We start from the raw sequence: 25198 nt of genomic DNA on the forward strand, positions 1-25198 counted from the left end.
GTGCTAGTGAATGAAGCAGACGTGTAATTTTGCCCTACTTAAAGAGATTATGCGTGGAATCATCGTTCCCACAAATCCCACTGTTGCTGTCGTGGCAATATGTCTACAAAGCGAAAAGAGCTACACACGCACACACACACACACACACACACACATACACAAAAGCTCCTGACAGCTTTACTGTGAGATTTGTGGTCTTAAACTGGCTCATCAGGTCACCATATTGTCACAGTCTTTAATATAGTCATAATTCCAATAATTCTGTTTATTTTGCATGCATTTCTATTAACGTGTGCACAATGATAGTACCCTTCTAGCATTCAGTCATATAACGCAGTGTCATTTTGCATTTCCATGTATTTTTGTACTCTGTATTGATAGGGAGTTCATGAGCTACATCACGCGCTACCAGTCGTTTTTCGGGGCACTGCCGGAGATGCTGTGCGAGGGGGAGACGGTGGTCGACGACTTCACCTGCTGGAGCGGCAGTGATGTGGTTGAGAGGTAAATGAGTTTTTTTCTCTGGAATCGGAGAGGTTTGGTGAAGAATTTGTGGTGTACAGCAGGGGTCAGTGAGTTTGTTGATGCCAGTGTCCACATAGCTGACCTTTCACTCCATCCATGTTGTCTTTTCCTAAATGTTGGTATATTTATGCCTATTAGGTTTATCTGATCTTGTCATCCAATCACATTGCTTTAAAAATTAATTAGTTATAGGTACTACTTACTTACATCATTACAAAAGTAACTGGTTACCAGAGAAAGTAACTTAAAATGTTCAAATATGTCCTTGCCCACTAGTTTGGATGAAGCTTGAGACAATGACATCATCACATTTTAATTGCTCTTGACTGACATGGATAAAGACTTAATTGGGACTGCAACAACGCCTGGTCAGAGCTTCTCTTTCAGTATGTAATGTTACAAGCAGAGGACACATTTAGTTGTGTCATCGTGTGCTGCAGTGTTTCACAATGACAATCACTTCACTTCTTACCTCTGCATCCCTGCCACATCAAAACCATCTGAGCGATTGTTTTCTGCAGCAGGCAACAAAGCTTCAAAGAAAATAGCCAGGATCCTTAGCCAGGAGCATGTGAACATGCTCACATTTTTGCTTTGCAATGAAAAGTGTCTGAACACAGGAAGTGTGTGTCAGTGTGAGAGTTTGTGAGTGTGTGCAAAAATGTGTGTGTCTACGAGTGTATATGTCTGCAGTGTAGTACAGAGTAAAGTGTAGTAAAGGGTCGGAAATGAATGCTTTAATTTTTTTATTTGATTAATAAAAAAAACAATTATTAACAGATTCTGGACAGATTATTATTAAAATAATCATTAGTAGCAGCCCTAGACTTAATCTCAGCAAGTTGTGGTAGTAGCCTAGTGGATAAAACACTCGCCTATGAACCAGAAGACCCAGGTTCAAATTCCACTTTTTACCAATGTGTCCCTGAGCAACACATTTAACCCTAAATTTCTCCAGGGGGGGACTGTCCCTGTAACTACTGATTGTAAGTCGCTCTGGATAAGGGCGTCTGATAAATGGCGAAAATGTAAATGTGACAAGGGAAAAATTGTGTCTGTAAAAATGCTACTTTTGAACTCACTGTACAGTTGCCTCACTGTAAGGTTAACTTATCCAGTTGTCAGTATCCACTCCCCTCACCCATAAAAAAAGCCTGAAAGGAAGAAAACAGTTTAATTACAGAACGCTCTAAATGTTATTGTCAGTAACAGCAATGGCATTATAACAATTAAAACATTTGGTTAGATTACTTATATACTATTATATACTATATCACTAAAAAAGATCTGATTTGGTTTAAATGGAATATGCAGGTTGCTTATAAAATTGAAATGTGTGGCTAGGGTTTAAAATGTTAATAGGGTTAAAGATTGAAAAAAAATATGTTGACATGAAGAAATGAATTTTTCCCACAGTAAATTGTTTCAAAGTTGCAGCTCAGGATACTGGAACACCCTTTGACTCTACCAACGCTACCGCTCTCCTGCAGTGGACAATATCACGTTTTTGTATTGTGCCCCTGATTTTGTGTTGTTTTAGTACACCCTGTCGAGCGTATGCATCCTCCATCACTACCACATTGCCAGTGTTGTGACACATTTTTTGAATGCGTTCCTAATGGATTTGCCGTGCAGAAGTAAATGCAAGTGCTTGGGTTATAAAATCACATGCTAGGCAATAGTTTTGTCTTAGCAGTCATCTCGGGATCTATGCACCGATTTACAGTGCTGAGGTTCTGGTCTCAACAGGCCTTATGCCAACTTTGCAAGAGCATTTTATCTGTGATTTGGACTGTGATTTGGCAGTGTGTGTAGGTAGTGAAAGTAGTGGTAGTGATTGTGCTCAAGGTCACTTAATCACTATTTATCTGTGGTTTTCTGAGGCCTTTTGATATCAAAAAGGTCCCACTGTCAACCATCTCCACCTGCTCTAACTTGTTTGTTGTCATGAAGTTGTCACGGATCTCTAGTTTCCATTCATCAGTCATCATGACTGTGGTCGTGATTCATCATATGCAGGCAAAGCTGGTCCCTGTCACCAGCAGTCTGAACGAGCGCCAGAGAGAGAGGAACAAAGCCAGCAGTGCCGAAGACCTACAGCCAGTCTGTTAGTGACGTGTTATTGATTAGTGGAATCTGCCATTAAAGAGCCACATCCCATTTATCACAGTTCATTCAATTTTGGCAAAAGGAATCAGTACCAGAGGCTTTATCGTGCCTTTTGTCCCTCATATGTGGATATCATCACAAATCCTAACTAAAATTCTTTATCATGGTATTTTTTAAATCATTAGTTATTTACATTATCATTATTGTTATACTTATTATTATTATTATCTGAAAGGTAGTATAAGGGGCAAAATAAAAGCCCCGTCTCTCTCCTCTTGGTTTGGAGTGTCGTCGTAAACCCCTCATCGTTGCGTCTGGCTGGGTGAAAGTGTGTCTGTTACTGATCCCACTGAAGAAAGTCCCATTGTGCTGGAGTCATGGTCAAACCGTATGGACCCCCAAACCCAGGAGGGGGAAACAATGGTGCTCCTATAAAGGCTCTGTGGGAATGGCACTGGGGTTCACACACCCAGCAAGGGAATGTGGGCTGAGAATGCAGGAGAGGCATGTCCAAAAAAATCTTTTTTGGATGTGGGAGAAATCTTTCTGAAATATGTGAAGGTTTTACAAAACTTTGGACTCTGCTGAATGGATTACGGTTAGGGTAAAACCATCAAGCTTATGCATATCCATATTCAGGCCAGAATTTTTGGTCGACCCTCAGATTAATTTGTTAGTTAGCTCAAAATTCAAAACACTGAAAGCATTAATAAAAAGGGATTACTGACTATCTTTGGAGAGTAACAACATAAACTGTACTGGATGTGAATGTTTTTGTATGAGTTACAGGTAGGTAGAAGCCTAGTGGGTGGCACACTCGCCTATGAACCATGTAAAAACTGAGGAGAATAGAGTAAAAAACTCTCTCTCTACACACAAAAGCACTGTATTCAAAGCACTCCAACTTGATGTTACCTGGCAGGAAGAGGCGTGGCACAATGGAGGTGAAAAGGACGAACAGTTTCTAATTTATTAACACCAGTAGATTATTATTGCAGTTACATGTAAATATTGTATGTTGTACAAATATTGTATGTAATGTTACAGAGACTCTGTAACATTGAAAACCAAAATGAAAGACAGGAGGAAAATATAGAAAAAGACAGAAAAGTCTGAACCAAGCTTCAGAGACATCACCTGATCCAGGAGAAAAATGGGAGGAGAGAAAAGACTTTCGAACCTGAAGGCCCGGTTCCCATGGATAAGCAGTTGAGAAGAAAAGTCCCGGCTACAACATGTGAACAATCCTTTATATACCTGACCTACAGGAAGCTGTCACAGTCCAATTAGAACCTGTTCTTTCTGACGTCACGGCCCCTGTGTCTTCCATCTGGGGAAGACAAAGAGAGCAGGTGTCATTGATAATCGCTGCAATGCCGCCTAACAAAGACATGTACAATGGAGGTGTTAAATCTCCATGCACAACAAAAGCGCAGAAACGCCATGGCTCTGCGGCGTCCCATCTTACAACCAAAAGACCACAAAATCACAGGTTGAAACCCCACTTAATACCATTGTCTTCCTGAGGAAGACACTTAAACCTGCATGTCACCAGGGGGACTGTCCCTGTAATAAGTGTTGTGTCGTTAACGAACGATTCGTTTTAAAGAACAAAACAGACTGAGCTAAATCAATTCCTCAAGTTCAGTTATGCTGTCTCAACATGCAGTGGAATATATCCTGAACCGCTCTGTTTTGACTGTGCATACTTATATATCAATGCCATGGTCATGATTGTACATGCGGCTGATTGTACTCGTGGTCTTCAGGCTTGGTTCATTTCGAGGTTGGAAGCGCAGAAATCTTGGTTGTGGGCTGAAAAAGGCACAGGCAGTGTTCAAGTGTGCCTCTGAGAAAACAAACTTACATTTTTTGCCCATCTCCACTACATCACGTTCAGTAGGACACAGCATGTAACACCTAGTGTGGAAGACATGCAGTTTGAGAAAATGTGTGACTTTCATTGCAACAATTTGCGAGGGAATGGTAAATGTTCAGTGTGAATCCTTCACTGAATGTGTTGTGGGCGATCACTCACTGAGCCCAATTTGCAGAGTAGACTGGTTAAATGGCATACCATAGGACAGAACACATAAAACACCATAATTTATAAACAAGTTTATTTTTACAAATGTATTTGTTAAAGGAACACAGATGCAACACTCGGATCACGGAGTTGGAGTAGCAGGCTACTCCTGCCAAGCACTGAATGATTCGGTGATTCAGTGAACAAATCTTTTGAACAAAAAAACTATTTCACACAAAAAGACACTTTGCTGTCCACACAGGTACGTGGACAAGAGAAATTCACTCCGGAACCCATTTAACAAAATAATCATTCTGGGTCCCCTAAAACACCATTTTCTAAGTGTAAGTGTAGTGATTGTCTTATGTGATACACAGCAGCACAGCACACACAGTGAAATTTGTCCTCTGCATTTAACCCATCACCCTTGGTGAGCAGTGGGCACCATGACAGGCACCCGGGGAGCAGTGTGTGGGGACGATGCTTTGCTCAGTGGCACCTCAGTGGCACCTTGGCAGATCGGGATTCGAACCCTCAACCTTCTGATTACGGGGCCGATTCCTTAACCGCTAGACCACCACTGCCCCCCTAGTGGACGAAAGGCCAAATTGGATAAAAAAATTCCAGTTTTAGAGAAAAACTGTCATGTGGATGCGGTTCAGTCTCTATAACCACTACAGAGTAGGTGTGGTAGTAGCCTAGTGGGTAACACCCTCGCCTGTGAATCAGAAGACCCAGGTTCAAACCCCACTTACTACCATTGTGTCCCTGAGCAAGACACTTAATCCTAAGTTGCTCCAGGGGGGGACTGTCCCTGTAACTACTGATTGTAAGTCGCTCTGGATAAGGCCGTCTGATAAATGCAGCAAATGTTTACCTCGGTCAAGAGTAGGTGTGTCCAAACTGTTGACTGGTAGTGTGTTTAATTTTGGTAAAGGTGAGCTGAAATTTCTGGCCTATAGTCTATAGTGCAGACAAACACACACACACCACACAAAGATGTAATGAACCCAGAACAGAACATCCACTTGGACATCCACAGAGCAGAGCATCATACTTGGCTTGGTGAGAAATGTATACAAACTCAAGTCCTGAGCGCTGTGCCTGGGACACAGGCTCCAGAGCCAGTCAGTTTAGTCATAAACAAGCCCAGTCACAGCTCACGCTCTCCCATGCCTGGGTCCTTTTGTCTAAATACAGCATGTGCAGTTTTCCACTCTTGCTTGCAAATAATATTTTGTTTGAGTTGAGAATTAGGAATGGGTTCTTTGACATTTCAATGACACATCTTTTGGTACAGACACACACACTTTTGGAAAGTTAGCGTTGTGCTATTCATATTCGTTCCCCCTTCATTAAATGTAACCAATAAGTGTGTATGTTCTTTTCTTTTGATGTCCTTTGAAGTGTTCATTGCACGTGTGTCTTCTGTGTGTGTATGTGTGTGTGCTCTGACGGCCCCAGCTGTTGAACAACACATGTGGCTGTGTTTTATCCAGCTCCATTACACCAGCTCTTTTCCGCTGCTGCAAGATGAACTGTGATGCCAGTCGGCACATTTGTTCTGTTCAGACATTAAAGGGGTTCACTTCTACTGGTCGCTTTCATGTTACAGCCTGTACAGCATCTGACCCCAGTCCTCCTGGTGCGATCTCACAATACTGAGTGTTCATCTAGGAATTTCAGAGTTGCTGGTTTATCTTTGGTAAATCAGGAAGTGGATAAAATACAGTACATAACCATGGTATTTAACCATGGTACAATTAGCAGCTATTGTTACAACACCATGGAAGAAGAGGACCCAGGTGCAGGTGCTTGAACAAAAAACAGTTTATTGAAGTACAGGACAGATAAACATATAGGAATGTACTTTGAGGAAGGGGAAGTGGAAACGGGAAAAGGAAAGGATCAGTGACATGGGGGACACCGCAGACACGTGCAACAACTGAAAATACATCACACAACTCTCAACACCATTACTGAAACCATGTGACCCTGAGTCATCCAACTCAGGCCAGGGAAGACATCCAGTAACAAGTAACAATGACCTGACGGTGAACAGACATGAACAGGGCAGCTTTATACAATCTTACACAGGGGAACACAGTGGGGTAGTGGTGGTCTAGCGGTTAAGGAAGCGGCCCCGTAATCAGAAGGTTGCTGGTTCGAAACCTGAGCCACCAAGGTACCACTGAGGTCCCCCTGAGCAAAGGTCCCCACACACTGCTCCCCGGGATCCTGTCATGACTGCCCTCTGCTCACCAAGGGTGATGGTTAAAAGCAGAGGACACATTTTGTTGTGTCACCATGTGCTGTGCTGCAGTGCTTCACAATCAGGAAACTTCTCTTTCACGATCAGGAATCATTACACAGGACAAACATGAAACTCCGGTCTGGATTTCAGACCCGGAGTAACCCCTTCCAGACCGGATCACGACACACTACACACACTCATGTTCACTGTTATCCCACGCACACACAGTGACGGAGAGACTGATGAGACCAGACCGGTGCAGGAGGGAAACCAGGTGTAGGGAAGATGGGAGGGGGCGGGGCCTGCACTCAGTGCCCTGGGACTGGCAATCGGGGAGGATCGTTACACCTATAAACTGTACAATATACAATGGTTGCAGTATTAACTATTGCTGTTAGATTATGGAATGCCTTTATGTGGCGAGGTTTGTGCACCGGGAAGAGATCATGGTCTGAACTGTCTTTAACCCCCATGTTTAACACACACATCTCAACATGCAACATTCAACAATTTACATCATTCTGTACATTTGACCACCCATTTCCTTTTACTTTCAGCCTAGTGCTTGTAGCGTATGCAAATCATGGTGGTACCTTCAGGCTGGCTGGCCTCCGCCACCACATTGCTTTCTTCCAAATCACACTGGAGTATTTTTGCCAGTTTTTCCCTGGTTTTCGAGGCGTTTTGCCTCCGTTATCCCTGCTTGGGATATACAAATGTTTGCTTTTGTCAGTAGTGTGCTGGACAGAAACCTCCAGGTCATTGTGGGTTTAACCACATATATTTAAATTGTTAAGGTGCTCTTTACTAAAATATTTTTTAGGCAATACAGGGAGTGCAGAATTATTAGGCAAGTTGTATTTTTGAGGAATAATTTTATTTTTGAACAACAACCATGTTCTCAATGAACCCAAAAAACTTATTAATATCAAAGCTGAATATTTTTGGAAGTAGTTTTTAGTTTGTTTTTATTTTTAGCTATTTTAGGGGGATATCTGTGTGTGCAGATGACTATTACTGTGCATAATTATTAGGCAACTTAACAAAAAACAAATATATACCCATTTCAATTATTTATTTTTTCCAGTGAAACCAATATAACATCTCCACATTCACAAATATACATTTCTGACATTCAAAAACAGAACAAAAACAAATCAGTGACCACCTTTAGCCACCTTTCTTTGCAAGGACACTCAAAAGCCTGCCATCCATGGATTCTGTCAGTGTTTTGATCTGTTCACCATCAACATTGCGTGCAGCAGCAACCACAGCCTCCCAGACATTGTTCAGAGAGGTGTACTGTTTTCCCTCCTTGTAAATCTCACATTTGATGATGGACCACAGGTTCTCAATGGGGTTCAGATCAGGTGAACAAGGAGGCCATGTCATTCGTTTTTCTTCTTTTATATATCCTTTCTTGCCAGCCACGCTGTGGAGTACTTGGACGCGTGTGATGGAGCATTGTCCTGCATGAAAATCATGTTTTTCTTGAAGGATGCAGACCACTGCTTGAAGAAGGTGTCTTCCAGAAACTGGCAGTAGGACTGGGAGTTGAGCTTGACTCCATCCTCAACCCGAAAAGGCCCCACAAGCTCATCTTTGATGATACCAGCCCAAAACAGTAATACACCTCCACCTTGCTGGTGTCTGAGTCGGACTGGAGCTCTCTGCCCTTTACCAATCCAGCCACGGGCCCATCCATCTGGCCCATCAAGACTCACTCTCATTTCATCAGTCCATAAAACCTTAGAAAAATCAGTCTTGAGATATTTCTTGGCCCAGTCTTGATGTTTCAGCTTGTGTGTCTTGTTCAGTGGTGGTCGTCTTTCAGCCTTTCTTACCTTGGCCATGTCTCTGAGTATTGCACACCTTGTGCTTTTGGGCACTCCAGTGATGTTGCAGCTCTGAAATATGGCCAAACTGGTGGCAAGTGGCATCTTGGCAGCTGCACGCTTGACTTTTCTCAGTTCAGTTATTTTGCGCCTTGGTTTTTCCACACGCTTCTTGCGACCCTGTTGACTATTTTGAATGAAACGCTTGATTGTTCGATGATCACGCTTCAGAAGCTTTGCAATTTTAAGAGTGCTGCATCCCTCTGCAAGATATCTCACAATGTTTTTACTTTTCTGAGCCTGTCAATTCCTTCTTTTGACCCATTTTGCTAAAGTAAAGGAAGTTGCCTAATAATTATGCACACCTGATATAGGGTGTTGAAGTCATTAGACCACACCCCTTCTCATTACAGAGATGCACATCACCTAATATGCTTAATTGGTAGTAGGCTTTCGAGCCTATACAGCTTGGAGTAAGACAACATGCATGAAGAGGATGATGTGGACAAAATACTCATTTGCCTAATAATTCTGCACTCCCTGTATGATACAATAATTTACACAATATAATACAGTTAGATAGTTTTTACTGTAGACTTTTTACATTTGTTTACTGTAAAATGTTCTGGCATTTTTTACAGTGTATAAAATGTTTAGTATAAAAATGTATGATACTTATTATTTAGTTATAACCATGTTTTTACATTGTTATTATCATTAAGCTTTTTAAACACATTTTTATAAAACAGGTGAAATTTTTTATTTAGGATATGACTTTGTAGGTTAATGTTTTAGATTGACTTCTTATGATCTTCATGTGTTCAGACATTAAATGCCTTCTGATGGGTTTATTTTATGATAACCGCTGATCAGATCTTATTTAAGTGTGGGACTTCTGTCAACACATCCAGATAACAGCTGTCTTCTGGTCAGAAACTTATCTGACGGGACATCATCAGGCCTGCGGTGTCCAGCTTTAAAGTTCACTGCCTTAAGGATGTTACATGAGTGTTTGTGGTAGGAGTGAATTGGTGTGGTGCCTCCATCGTCCTGTGTACAGGTCTTCCTGAAGGCATGTGCTACTTGATGACCTGGTTTTCTGCTGACTCGTAACAGACGGAGAGCGAAGTTCATTCAGGGCTTCTGAATGCTGCACATTTTTATAAGGCTGTGACAGTCCCCTTTGTTTACCATAACTGACATATGGGAGCCATTGTGGCGTCGCAGGAAGAGCATGGGCTGCGGGCTGCGGTGTGTGGCTCTGCATGTGTGAGTTTGCGTATGGCTGGGAGCTCCATATCACCAGTAATTAATGATCATTGGAGACAAACGGTGCAGTGAATTTTCTCATACTCTACCGGTCCAAAGTTGACACTCGTACTCAACAGAGGCAAGAATCTAATACCTGAAATTAGGAGAAAATACATTTTCTTTACCTTTGTAACTGTACACCATTGGCATTTCCATTTAATGTCCTGTTTACACACACACACACACACACACATACAGTCGAGCAATCGTTATGATGTTATTGATGCTTCCCATGTGCAACCCAGACTTGCTGCAGGATGAACCCAAATTCGGAGTGAGAATTTAATGAGGGGTGGAGGGGAGATGGGATGTAGTTAGGGAGGGTTGCCAGCAGTCGTTGTGTGGCCTGTGTTTATGGTGATGGATACTGGGCCTGACTGGCCCTCAGTATTGCAAAGCAAGGGTTGGGTGGGCAGGGTCCCTGAGTTAGAGAAGCAGCCTGAGTGTACCGCACAAACAAATACAGAGAGAGAGAGATCTCCCTGATCGGTCCAGGCATTGAGGAAGTGTCTGCTGGAGGACAGGAAATGGGGTGCAGTGTGGGAATGACTTAGGGTGAAGATCTTCACCACAGTGATCTCGAGGGACTGACCATCCTCTCCTCTCCTCTCCTCTCCTCTCCTCTCCTCTCCTCTCCTCTCCTCTCCTCTCCTCTCCTCTCCTCTCCTCTCCTCTCCTTTCATTCCAGGCTTTATTAATCATGACAGCATAGTGAGACCACACCTAATATGTAATTTCATACACATCTCATTTCAAGGTTTTTAATGATATTCCTGGTGCTGTGGTCACCCAGCACTATGCACCTCTGTAAGATGAGAGACCCCCACAGCATGTCATGTGTACTACCTACAGTCTCCTCTCATATATCTGGAACCCGAGAGAATTCCAGCACATGAGGAGTGTGATTATGTGGGATGGACAAAATCCCAGGAAAAACACATTTCTCCTCCCATTAATAAGGGATATGAAACGTGGATGATGTGTAACAGTTATTCAGCACGGATGACACTGTGTTGGAAAGTGGAAAAAAAGTTCTGGGTGTTCTTGTGTATTTCCAACATGTTTTTCCAAGTTTTTGCATCGTCTCATAACACACTATTCTTTCCTGCCCAAGCCACCCAACATGCTTTGCTGTCTGGAGTTTAAAAAAAAAAAAAAGCACTTCAAAAGCACTGGAAGGAGAACAGTGAATCAAATTTTAAGCGCCCCCCCGGGGCTCTCGGACATGATCCTATTGAGTCTTGAGTCTGGTTATACAGTACAAGACTATGAATGCATGCTAATGAAGGCAAATTGGCCATAATTAGACTAATCAAGCCTAAATGCTTAAATTTAGAGCTTTTAACCTTCTCCAAAACCACTAAGCCTTGTTGGATTTTTGCGTAACTGATGAGGGGTGTGGCCTGTGCTGTGGTTTGGAGGGTGAAATGTGGATGTACCCTTCTGCTGCCATGAATCACCCTCAGTTCTGTGCATGATTCAATTATTGAGTCTTAATTCAACCACAACTGATTCCTGATTCTCATTGTGGAGACAACACATCATAATCTCTCCAGTCTTCCTTCTGTACATTGTTTTATCACAGGTCCTTCGTGGACCTGGACCAAATATGAGATCATCACATACGTTGTAAAGCTCAGTGACCATACAGTCACATTCTCGGTGTGAAAGAAGAAGAGCCCCCACCATTTGCTGTGAAAGACCCACGTCTTTACCGTACCATTTCGTTTATTCACGTGGATTCAAGTTGTGGCAGCTGTCCAAATCCACATGACCCGTGCTAGGGACCCTGGACTGTTCACGGCAATTATGAGTCACAGCAATCAATCCGTGAGTTATGTCAGTCACACATGACCTCAGTGTTCTGCAATCCCATTTTAGAGGATCCCTCGACCATGCAAGGCCGGTTCCCCACCGTCTGTCTCGGAGGCCCAAGGGTGGTGTGCTCCCTAAATGCCTGAGCAAGATATCCTCAGACTCCAAGCTGGCCCACTGAATACTTTACACAAGATCACCAGAGTAAATTGCATTTTATACCATTTTGGACCCATATTACCTGATAGCACAGGGTCCAGACTGGCTAAAAAATGCAGAACAAGAACAGAACAGGACTAAAGCACAAATTGCTATGGGGAATAATGAAAATAAATAGAGTTTTGATACTACAGAGACACACAGAGATGCAAACCCCCCCCAAAACAATCCTTCAAACACATCATCCTGTGGGACCCTGAAAACACTGCATGATATCGGTTTTCCAAATAAGCTCAGGGTTCTTTGGAGAGGGTTGAAAGCCTTAGTGCATCTCTGTGCAAGGGACTAGCTTCTAATGCTCCAAAAATATACCAAACCAGGACACCCATTCCCACAGCGTGACCCCGAGCTGGATGGACCTGATGACTCTGGTCAGTTTCTGGTAAAAATACAGAGTCAAATCTCATGAATAAAAGCAAAATTTGGGCCCTTTCCCACAGCACTTTCCCATATAGCAACCTGTTTTTCTGTAATTTCACTATAAATCCTGTTGTTCCGCACCAACCAGCAGCCACAACCTTACTGTGGATAAAGCCTTATTATTAAGCCTAACACGCCTACCCACATGTGGGTCTTTCTTCCTCTGACTGTTTTTCCACCCTAGAAACAAACGAAGGTCAGCATGGTGGACTGGAAAACAAATAAGTTGTAAGCAAGACAAAATGTTTCATGTTTTAGGCTCTTCAAAGCTGCAAACTTTTGTCCGCATTTCATGGTCTCCGATATTCTCGCAACCGCTTCAAAATAGACAATGGGGTCGGCTCTCCAACAGTCCTGAACGAGTCCTTAGCCCTGCAAAGCCCTCTTAATCTGTGTAATTAGTGGTTGTACGGTGGATCTGGATAAGAGTATCAGTTAAACATAGTGTAATAAAAACAGCAATTATTGCGTAATGACTCAAGAAGAGTGACTTCATTGTTCACAAAATGTGCTAATGTCCGACATTTAATGTCAGTGCATTTATTCAACAGGCAACTTTGAAAGTGTTATTAGGTTTTACTTTGAATAGACAGTAAGTACTGATGATTGCATCCCTAGTTATCAGTGAGCACACAACAAACTGTTCCTTGGACTCTTGGCTAGTGTTCTCGGACTTACATTCATCCGGAGCATCTGGGGCAACATAGAGGTCATTTTCTAGTACGTGGGCTTCAGGACTGCGACTGTTGAGGGTTCAGCTGGTTTACTGCTGGCTGCTATTACACCGTTTAAACATCTTTCCTTCTGGGTGCAGAATTCATTCATGTCCAAATTTTTATTCCTGTGACCAGGGTTCCATCTAAATTGTCAGCAAACGCTTATAATTGCTGATTGTACTTTCTGCGCTCTCAGTCTACTCTCCACAATTCTGGCAACACTGACTGTAATACATTATAACCCATGCCTCTTAACATCTATATTAACAGCCATAATTAACAACAGAAGAGCGGACGTGACTTGGGAGTCGCTTGGCCAACAGTTCCTCATCCAGTCAGCATTCCTGAGTTCGCTCCTGGGTTCACAACAGGGTGCTTCCCTCTGCACATGCTCCATCCCTGGAGGAATCTGAAAAACGCTACACTCACAAGATCTGGGTAACCACACTACCCCCCTGCCATACCGTCCACCACCAGTGGTTTTGTCTGGTCCGGCAAGGGGGGCGTTCAGGCACGGTGAGGGCGAGGAACGGTGCTGGCCACGTTCCCTCAGTCTGATGATTTTCTCGTCTCTGAGATATGCTAAGCAGAGCCCTGTTTCCCATAAGCCCTGTAGCGATAAGATCTCTTGTGTTGCAGGCAAGAGGATACTCCATGTATCATCTAACAATGAGCCTCCTTCACCAACATCTTCCTCTGCTTTTTTCATAGGTTTGTCTTGAGAACGGGCCTGTGCCAGAGTCATGAGGTTCTTGAACCACAGAATTGTTTGCACCTGTGTTATCTGCGTTACCGGAATTGCCGTCCGTTGAAAGTGTCTGTCAGTTGTTTATAATTAGCACAGAACAAGAATGAAGCCCAAATCGTTTTTGACTGTGAGAATTTTTGTGAAAAGTGGGGTTTGAGAAAAAAAATAATTCCTAAGAACAGTTCAGGAACCAGGCCAAATGACCATAGCATTGACAGGCTTTCCTGCAAACCGACGCCAACACATTTAAAGACCAACTATTTCACAGCGGAGAGGAGTGGTTTTTGAGTCAGTGAAAAGTCATTTGGAGGAATCAGGCCATGGAATTATGGTGGGCTTAATGTCTTTAGAAGAATAGATCAGCTATTAGATGAACCATAGCAGTGCACAGCTGTGCATTGGCCTTGATGCTACTTTTTTTTGTTGTTTTTCATGTCAAACGTCCACCAGCCTCAATGCTACAGGTTAAGTGCCACTACTAATGCAGGGGCCTCTTGCTTCCAGGTTATGTTAACTTTATAAATATTTTTTTTTTTCATGGGCCGGAGCTGATTTGGTAGTACAAGGAGGACTTTTTCAGTCATGTTGATGTTCTTATTCAAAAAAGTTCTTGTCCAAAAATCCCTGTCCATCACGGTGCCACTGAGCAAAAGCACCGTCCCCACACACTGCTCCCCGAGCGCCTGTCGTGGCTGCCCACTGTTCACTAAGGATGATGGTTAAAAGCAGAGGACACTTTCGTTGTGTCACCGTGTGCTGTGCTGCAGTGTTTCACAATGACAATCACTTCACTTTCACTTCACTTTCTATTATCAGTCCACATACACAAAGCGTGGCTTGTTTGCTAGTGTATTCGGTTTGCTAATGTTTGATAGGTGATTCTGTTCTGGGTGCTGTTCACTTTCTGCTGTATCTTTGCAAATTTGTGGAAATAATAAAGCATTATTATCTTATCTAAGTGCTGATCAAAGTATTGAACTACCAAGTGTTTTGTTCCTGTTTAAATCGCAAAGACAATTGAAATTACACTGAACAAACCCCACCATCATCATCTTAAATCTCAAATCTTGACATTGGCATAATGTTTTAAGTTTGACAAATCAAAAACTTTCATATTCAGTCTTTTTCATTTAAAAGTGTGTATTAAATGTGTATGTGTTGTGTACATCGTGGTTGAGATTGTGCATTATTTAAAAAATGTGCGCTGATGGATGTGTGTTTAGTATCTGTAATTTTATTAGCAGCTACACTCTCCGGGCTATTTACGACAGTGAAGTCATTAGCTGTGACTCTTAACAAAGCCCTGCCAGATTAGTCTCTGGTCAGTGTGTCACCTGTTTGTCAATTGACCCACAGTGTGGCCAAATGTTCCCTTCCAGCCTCTATTGTCTGCCAGCTCTCTCTCTCTCCCTCTACCCCCCCCCCCCCCCCCCCCTTCTTCTCACTCTCTCACATGCAGTTTGGCCTTTAACTCTTCAGTCTATTTAGTTTGTATGTTCTGTAGATGTAAACAGAAGAGTTTATGTCCTTGTGAGTAAGAAGAAAGTATGGTCTGAAACTGTATAGCTGTCCTCTCCTGTCTGCGTTTGCAGCAGCTGATCATGCCTGATGCTCTGACCCTCTCACTCATTACGCTGACCTTTCCAGAGCATGGTTGTGTGTGTGTATGTGTGTGTGTTTCCCGAGCACGTTGTACACGTTTAGGTCTATGCATGCACATGTGGGTGGGATGACTGGCCCAATGAGATGCAAGGCCTCTGAAGACATTAGATGCTTATAGCATCATGCTTGTAGCAGAACTCATGTATGAGTTCTGGTTGCTAGTTTGCAAGGAATAAACCAACTGCATACTACAAACCCCCCACAAGACCAAGACCAGGTCCCAACAAGGTCACCGATTAACCTTGACAGGAGCCACAAGATCATTTCTTCTTGTCAGTATGCAGGTACAAAGCCAATGAAATACAATTATCATTTATCATTAAGTCCTGAAGATTAAAATGAGGAAAGTGCAGATGAAGAACAGCAGTGTAGCTGAATAATGAAGATACGACATGCAAAAAACTGCACACACGTTACCAGCTGTTACCAAATTTACCACGTCACATGAAATAGGCAAATATGCAGAAGAAAAAAACGATAAAAACAATTTTCAGAAAATAAAAATAAATAAATATATATATATACATAATAAAAAAAAAATTTATATATATATATATATATGTGTGTGTGTGTGTGTGTGTGTGTGTGTGTGTGTGTGTGCGCATATGTGTGTACAGGTGTGTGTATTTTGTGTAAGCAGATCGTACACTGTCTAGCCCATGGTGGTCAGACAGGCGGACAGGTGGCCTGGGCTGCTCCATGCCCCTCGAACTTTTACTACACCAGACCACAGCTATTCCTGCCCTGCCTGGAATGCCTGAGGGTGGGGCCACCTGTAAAACCAACCCTGTGTGTGGGCGAATGTTGGGTCCGCATCACAGACACTGGCCTCCCTCCGATCTTATTGAAACGTTGAGAGCTGTTGACCCCTCTCTCCATTATGATGATGGGGGTTACCCATATTGGATCGGTTCTTAAATCTGATGTATTGCGTTTCTGTATGAATTTAAACCTATGCATTTTTTTTATCTAATCCTGCATCAGTGTGCAATAATTGAGAAACTCGATATTGCCCTTTAGTTGGCGCAATAGTTCCACCTAGCGGTGATGTTTAAAAATTATTTGGCTGAAAACATTTCAGAGGAAATGCCTGTGAGACTGTGAGCCTAGCATCATATTGAACATGATGAAGAGATGGTGGTACTGAAGTTGCCATTAGTTTATTGGTTTATTGGGGGTTAACTAAAGGGGTCAAAACATACTAACGTCAATATTTCTATTGCTATACATATTTCTGTACATTTCACTCTCTCTCTCTCTTGCTCTCTCTCTCTCTGTCTGTCCCCCCTCGCTCCTGTCGTTGTTAAGTGCTCTTGCTCCTCCTTACTCGCTTCTCTTACTCAGCACATTCTGGATTAACTTGGCAGGTTATAATGCTCCTTCAGCAGTTTACAGATTCTTGGTGTGGAAGCACACCACACTGCTGTCATTTCTATCTTTTGCCACCACATAAAAGAGACAAAACAGAAACTATGTTGTGTCATTGTGTGTGTGTGTGTGTGTGTGTGTGTGTCATGAGAGAGAGGGGAGGGGGGCCATTCACACAAGGGTGACACAGGTTGTGTCAGTGATGTGAGTGGGTAACAGGAACGTGAGAAACACATATAAACGTGTACATGAACACACACAAGCACACACACACACATACACACACCATTGATTGTCTTCTCTTTCCTGTCTTTTCTTTCCCCATCACTTCCCAATACACCCCCCCCCCCCCCCCACACACACACAGATTCCTTAGATTTAAATTGATTAAATAGATTTATATCTTAATAGTTAACCCTCTGTGGGGCTGCACGGTGCTTAATGACGTGGGCTCGCACCTCCAAGGTTGTGAGTTTGAATCCTGACTCGAACCTTGTGTGTCTGCATGCTCCCCCATGTTGGGGTGGGTTTCCTCCGGGTCCTCTGGGTTCCTCCCACCGTCCAGAGGCGTGCACAAGCACACATGCAAATGATTTCCAGTGAAAAACAAAAATAGCATAAATCAATTTGATTGTGATTAGTCACAAATGTGTTTTTTACTGTATATAAACATCAGTTTCACCACTCTGATAATGTTGGTAATGATTATGAAAATGTGTGTATGGCTGCAGTTAATGTTAAGACTGAAACTATTGGCCATTGTTCTGATGATAATAGGAAACCTGAGGTGTGGTGGCTGCATTGTTGCATTGATTGAAGAGAGCAGGAGAAGTATCAGCTGCTGGAGAGCTTTTATTTTCAGCTTGTGCTTGAAACTCATAATGTAAATAGTCATGAAAATAAAGAAAACACATTGAATGAGAAAGCTTTTGACATTTGGCCTGTACTGTATATCATATATCAAAAGTCAAGGAACAAGTGGAAACTGAAAATGAACAAGCAAAGACATGACAGAGTAGGAGAGTACATTTAACATAGTGCAGTGATAGAATGGTAGGAACAAAAGTGAGTGAAGTGATTGTCACGTGAGACACAGCAGCACAGCACACGGTGCACACAGTGAAATGTGTCCTCTGCATTTAACCCATCACCCTGAGTGAGCAGTGGGCAGCCATGACAGGCGCCCGGGGAGCAGTGTGTGGGGACGGTGCTTTGCTCAGTGGCACCTCAGTGGCACCTTGGCGGATCAGGATTCGGCAACCTTCTGATTACGGGGCCGCTTCCTTAACCGCTAGGCCACCACTGCCCCAACAGGGATGGAGGACAGGGACAGGGATGGAGTGAAGACAAAGGTCCAGGACATACACAAGATTTTCATTTGGCCGTTTCTGTGAGGTGAGATTTACAACAAAAATTTACAACATCTGCAACATTACATAACAACAGGAAAATATGTTTTTTTTATTGATTTTACTTGCTATACGATGCTATATGTAGAAAATAACAGAATAATGCATTTTTAAATGCATTTTCTAACAATTGATTGCAGCTTTTTCATCTCTGTCCCAGATTTATACTTTAATTACTAAAGAATTTAAGTTGATGTAAAAACTACTGCACTGGGGTCAGTGGTGGCCTAGCGGTTAAGGAAGCAGCCCCGTAATCAGAAGGTTGTTGGTCCTGAGCCACCAAAGCGCCACTGAGCAAAGCACCGTCCCAACACACTGCTCCCCAGGTGCCTGTCATGGCTGCCCACTGCTCACCAAGGGTGATGGTTAAAAGCAGAGGACACATTTTGCTGCCTGGTTTGTCTAGTTTGTCTCGACCTGCACTATTTAATTTGTCAGTGCACAATGTCCACAATGTCCCTTGTCATGTTTTTGTGTTGTGTGTTATTCCATTTGAACTATGTCTTTTGAACACTCTGAATCTCCAAAGATTCTTGTCACTGTGTGTACTTGTATTTAGTTAGATGGCAATATAGTGGACTTTGACTTGTGTGCACTGTGTGCTGTGCTGTGTATCACAATGACAATCACTTCACTTTCACTGCAGCCACAGGAGGAAAGCAATGCAGGAAACATAGCAATAGCGGGAGGCTGGAGAAATTATACATCTCTGTATATATACATTTTGTCAATCTATAGAAGTAAAAACAGAAACAGGGAAAGATGTAGATGACAGTAGAATATCCTGCTGTAAAGGATTAATTACATCCATGCATATCAACAAATTTCTTATTATGATCATAATTTATTATTATGATGGGGTACTTCACTGACTTCATATACTGCATTAGCAGAACTAGCACACAGATGCATCCTATGGTTTTGCATAGCATTTCAAAACAAAGTAATTTATGCGCTGTTAGTATATAATTGTGTGAATGTGAACATAACATCCAATGCATTGAAATACTCTGCAAATACTGACTCACTCAACCCATGTACATTCGCAAGAGCACAAAATAGACGGGAGTTGGAAGAAAGTTCAGGCTTACTTGGTCTTTTGAGTGTCAGTTCCATGGTTGGTGTCGATTTAATAATACGGGAATGACCTGGAAAACAATATCCTCAAAGTCGATATTGAGGAAAATACTTTAATCATACTTTGTGCCCCCCCCGCAGTAAGGAGGACTTGACTCAAGTCCACTTTTGCATCTCAGGAGACACAGGAAAGGGATGGAATCCACCTTATGCCATGGTGAAGCTGAGACCTCCACCAGGTGGCATCTGACACCAGTACTAGCTCAGAAGTTGGCTGCTTAGTTGCCTCTTGGCTTTAAACCAGAGAGGAGAAACACCGGCACGTGTGCACACAAACAGACCCACAAGTGAGGTTTCTTAAACTAACTTCATCATGCAAAAACCAAATAAATATAAACCAAATAAATAAAGAAGCCCATTCTTTGAAGCATGCTGAGAGGGGTAAATAAAAAAGCTGGCTGGCGAGGGATTTCCTCTGCCAAGAAAACACCCAAGGAATGCATGGTAGTTGGCTGCCTGTTGCCTGTGGTGGCAGCTTGGATTTAACTTGAAGTTGAAGTTGAGCTTTATGGTCGTTTCAGCTACATACGTGTTAGACAGTTCATGGTGAAATGAAACAACGTTTCTCCAGAACCTGGTGCTACATGTAACATTTCAACAATTAAGCAAACTTACATGAATAATAAAAGTGCAAAGTAGATAATATTACAGATAGATAATATTACTCAATATAACAGTGGTAGTGTGATTGTGTGTGTTTTGTGTGTGTCAGTCCAAAGAGGAAAGTCCCTGAGTGTCAGGTGTCTGATGGCCTGTGGGATGAAGCTGTTGCACATGAAGCTGTTGGCCCGGATGCTTCGGTACCTTTTTCCAGATGGTAGGAGGGTGAATGTGAGGGGTGTGTAGAGTCCTTCACAATGCTGACGGCTGTCCTGATGCAGAGTGTGCTGTAAATGTTCATTATGGAGGGAAGACTCCGATGATCTTCTCAGCTGTCCTCACTATCCGCTGGTGGGTCTTGCGGTCCGATACGATGCAGTTCCCCAATGGTCCCTCTATAGAAGGTGGTGAGGATGGGTGGTGGGAGATGAACTTTCCTGAGCCTAAGCATTAAGTAGAGACGCTGCTGGGCTTTCTTGGCTGTTGAGCTGGTGTTGAGAGTCCGGGTCTCCTCTAGATGATCACACAGAGGAACTTTGTGTTCTTGACGATCTCCACACAAGATCCATCAATATTCAGTGGAAAGAGGTCCCTCCAATGTACTCCAATCTACCCGCTTCAGACGTGGAACTGTATGTGCACCAAATGCAGCCACCAATGCTGTGACTGTGCCAAAGCTCATAAAGTGCTGGGATTATGTAAATCCTCTGTATGTAAAGTGTGAATATTTATATTTAGATTTTTGTAGATAATCTTATGACCAAATGCCAATTTGGATTAAATAAGTAAATGGAAACACAAAGAATATCTTGTGAGTTATGACAATATATTGAAACATCAGCAATTCTAATATGAACTTTATGCTGGTAGATATAACAGTAAACAGTACTGTCACAGTCAGTAAATGCAGAGTCTTTCAAGTAGAATCGAAAGAGAAATATTACAGAATTAGTGTAGGCTGAAGGTGAGCTGAGGTCACATTGCATCCATTCAGCAGTTTGGACTTTCTCACGTGCCGTAGTCTAGTGGGACCTGGTGGAGCTGTGGTGGCTTTGGCCGCGGATCATCTGAATGGAAATTGCTGGGTGACTGTCGGAGCCCCGAAAAGACTGACACGACCCAAGCGACTCTGCCAAGTTCGAAATCTCATCGTCAGTAGGCCGAGCACAGGCTGGAGCTGCACCTAGCCGTGGGGATAACGCACACCAAATACGGACAATGACTGGGTTCCAGCAGGGAGGCTTCCTTTCTTGGCTGAAGACTAATGCATTTCTGCGGGTGTGGTTTCAGCAGGGCGTTCCAGATATTCCATCTGCAAAGACAACAGAGCAGCCGTGGGTCTGGCTGGGGCACAGATGCCGCAATGTTGATTTTTGGAAGACCTGCCTATGAACGCATGTTAATTTGGGGTGTGTGCCGAAGAATCAGAAAATGAGAACAAATCACTACATACACGGTATTATGTTTAGAATTTTGAGAAGATCCCTTCAAAGTTTTGTCTGTCTCCCTGTCCCTGAAGGCCCATTACACTGACCATCAATCAGATAATAGTAACATCACACATGCACCGTCTACCCTTGACAGACACACACAGGGGAAAGATGACATCTGTGAGTAGAGACAGACCTAAAAATACACAATCCATATCATTTTTTCCCTCATATTTACCGTAAATATGTATATTTCTAACACTTGTTTAACATTAACCCCACACATACCGGACAACCATAGAGAATCCAAGAGGAGCCAAGAGAATCCCAGAACTGAACAAAAATGGGAAGAACATGTCAGCGCCGCACAGAGACTCATCTGCATTCTGCAGTATGTTATAGTGCAAAATGTATTGAGAATTCTTTCGGAATTTATGCACTATTTGTTTGTAATCAGAGCAGATTAATTGCAGCACTACATGTGAGGCTTGTTTGCAAATGTGAGTTCGAAGGTGTGTGTGACATAGTGATGGACTCATGGTCTAAATCAGCCACAGATTTTATATCACTGCAGATACATTTTTTACAAGTATTGAATACAGATATTTAATGTTTGAGATGTCTGAGTACATGTTGTTGTGGGAGTGGAAGTCTTTATGCAGCTCTGGGCTCCTCTGTGCCCACGAAGCTGTTTATTCCCCGGTTCTGTGGCTAAAAAGCTGATGACCAGTATGTTTTTTACGGTGGCCATCAATTTCCAGTCTAGGCTCCTTTCAAATGGATAGCCACTTGTTAGCGGTAAGGGGAGAGTAAATGAAACAGTTGATGTGGAGCTGGGTGGTGGGTTTCGTTTGCGTTGATGGGTGTCCCGGTGGGCATACCTTGTGCCCCACCTGCAGGAGAGAGTAATAGAGTGTAATATTCTCTGTCTCTGTGTGTACAGTACAGCAGTACAGGCCAAAGGTTTGGACACACCTTCTCATTCAATGTGTTTTCTTTATTTTCATGACCATTTATATTGGTAGATTCTCACTGAAGGCATCAGAACTATGAATGAACACATGTGGAGTTAGGTACTTAACAAAAAGTGGAGACCTGGCCATCACAGTCACCGGACCTGAACCCAATCCAGATGGTTTGGGGTGAAGCTGGACCGCAGAGTGAAGGCAAAGGGGCCAACAAGTGCTAAACACCTCTGAGAACTCCTTCAAGACTGTTGGAAAACCATTTCAGGTGACGACCTCTTGAAGCTCATCGAGAGAATGAGCTTTTTTTTTGTTAAGTATATAACTCCACATGTGTTCATTTATAGTTTTGATGCCTTCAGTGAGAATCTACCATGTAAATGGTCATGAAAATAAAGAAAACATATTAATGAGAAGGCGTGTCCAACTTTTTGACCTGTACTGTATGTGTGCTGAATCTAGGTTCATAATGTATAATTTGGCACCATGTCAAATTCAATTCATTCAATTCAAATTCAAATTGCAATTTTTATTTGTCACATACACAGTCATATATGATATGATATGAAGTGAAATGCTTGTGCGACTGCTGTTGACCTCAATATTACAAATATTGCCAATATTCAAATTTTACAAATATGCAAATATAAACAAATATTACAAATTTATGTTTTAAACATAATTCTATGTAGTGAGTAGGAAAATATTTTTAGTTAAATATAGTGAAGCTGTGCAAATGACTTCAACGCTTACACAGAAATATTTGTAGTAAAATAATTGTAGTGGCGTGAAGATGTGCAAATGTTCCATATGTGAGTCCAGAAGTTGTTTGAAAAGTGCAGGAGTGTATTAGTGTTCTGTCCTATGTAGTGTTGTGGTTGAGAGCTCGTATAGCCAGTACTTGGAGAAGCCGATAAATGTCTTGGTTCATGATGTCGGCTCTTAAACACATCCACATCCTCTCTCTCATTCTCATGCGAACACATTACAGCCTTCCCACATGGCATTTTTTTTGTCCTTCTTAGGAAGAAAATGTGTGGATGTAATGAGAATTACGTGTATTGGAAGGGGAAGTTGGTGTTTGTGTATACCACAGCTGTCTGTGATTAAAGTACAATTGTGTGTTTGTGTGTGTGTGGTGCATTATGGGCAGTGGCACATCCGTATTACTGTCCCCAGAGGAATGCGCTGCTGTTTTCTATCCCCAACGAACAGCTGCCGACCACACGGAGAATCACTGTGGGATGGATGGATTTTTGTGCCATTACGTCTAGATTGACGTCTGTGTTAACGCATCAAATCTAGACAACAGGTAATGCTGCGTTAACATGTACGTTTGGATGTTGTAGGTTGATACAAAATACCTCATTTACGTGTGCCTCAGATGACATTTAATATTGGGTGCTACCAATTTATCTGTTGTGGGAAAAGAGAAATCAGTTTCTCGCTAGGTTTCACCTTTCAAGCACAAATTGAACAAGTAATAAATTGCAATTTGTTAGAGCCCAGATGTAGCTGCTACAATGCAGAGCCAACATGACCAGAACGTATATACAACCAAACGCAGCACCGTTCCCACTGGCTCTGCTCTACAAATCACCCTGGGTGTGTCAAGTCATTCCAGCCCCCACCCATCCATACCTCAGTCCTCACTTTTCAGTGCTGAATAGACCCTTTCTCCGCCCTGTGTTTCCCACCATGACTCACATGTGGCCTAACGCTGACATCATTGGTTGCTTTCAACTAGAGGTGCACCAGACATGAATTGGCAGATTGTTGATTGAGGGAATAACAGGCAATTCCGATCCTGACTCATTCCCATTCCGTACTTCTACTTGTTGTGTACACTGCAGTTTTAATGGCTTTTGCACTTCTTTCCCTTTTCCCCTTTTCCCTACATGGTTTGTGGTTAGAGTCTCTCCCATGACATTCTCTCAGAAGCTGTTAACACTTTGCTTCCATTACAGACACAGTTCCCAGGGCTCTTTTGGTTTGAGCGCAAAGTCTCTTCCAGAGGGGCAAGAGCGATGTACTGGCACCATGCCCTAACACCATGGCCACAAGTCAAGCTGCTTCATGCGCCCTGAGTCACTAATGATGACGTGCCAGGTCAAATCTGCCACAGTTATTATTCCAGACAAGCCTGTGCAATTAAAGCTTGGATAAATATAATGGATCCATGCCAGATGTGCGATTATGGCACATTGATACTCACTTTTCTTTAGCAATGCTTTCAAGTAGTTTATCTAAAAAAAAAGGTGGAGCGGAAAAAAACAGTTTTCCTCCTGGGTTGTCTGGAAAAGTCCGTTCTTAACGGCTCAGAAATTAGGTAATGGCTGCTGCTCAGCTGCAGTTTTGGGGGAAGTCTTTAAAAGAGATCTAATCGTCCCTGTGGCCATTTTAGGGAAATTCATTTGTGCTCACACTGTGCTTTCTGTTCCATTTTTTATGTATTAATAGGAATGTTGTGGATGTTATAATATATATATATGGTTTCTTCCTCCTTCCTAAGATAATTACCAAGCAGATCTTTCTCATTTCTCTCTTTCCTCACCCACTTACCTTCCACCTTATCATTGGGCACAGTGTGGGGACTCGCTCAGGGCAGGGCACCAGCCAACTGCTTCCCACTTACACCATTCACTCACA

The 25198-nt window shown here is 42.6% G+C and overlaps 1 protein-coding gene across 2 annotated transcripts in view; it reads left to right on the forward strand.

The window, feature by feature from the left end:
* Positions 1–25198, forward strand: part of gpc5c (glypican 5c) — a 121337-nt gene that overhangs the window by 46450 nt on the left and 49689 nt on the right. For both annotated transcript variants that reach the window (XM_028978643.1, XM_028978644.1), the window contains one exon: positions 382–504. In XM_028978643.1, the coding sequence (XP_028834476.1) occupies positions 382–504 (123 nt within the window). The remainder of the gene's footprint in view (positions 1–381; positions 505–25198) is intronic.

Source organism: Denticeps clupeoides, chromosome 4 (assembly GCF_900700375.1).
Source record: "Denticeps clupeoides chromosome 4, fDenClu1.1, whole genome shotgun sequence".
NCBI classification, from domain to species: domain Eukaryota; kingdom Metazoa; phylum Chordata; class Actinopteri; order Clupeiformes; family Denticipitidae; genus Denticeps; species Denticeps clupeoides.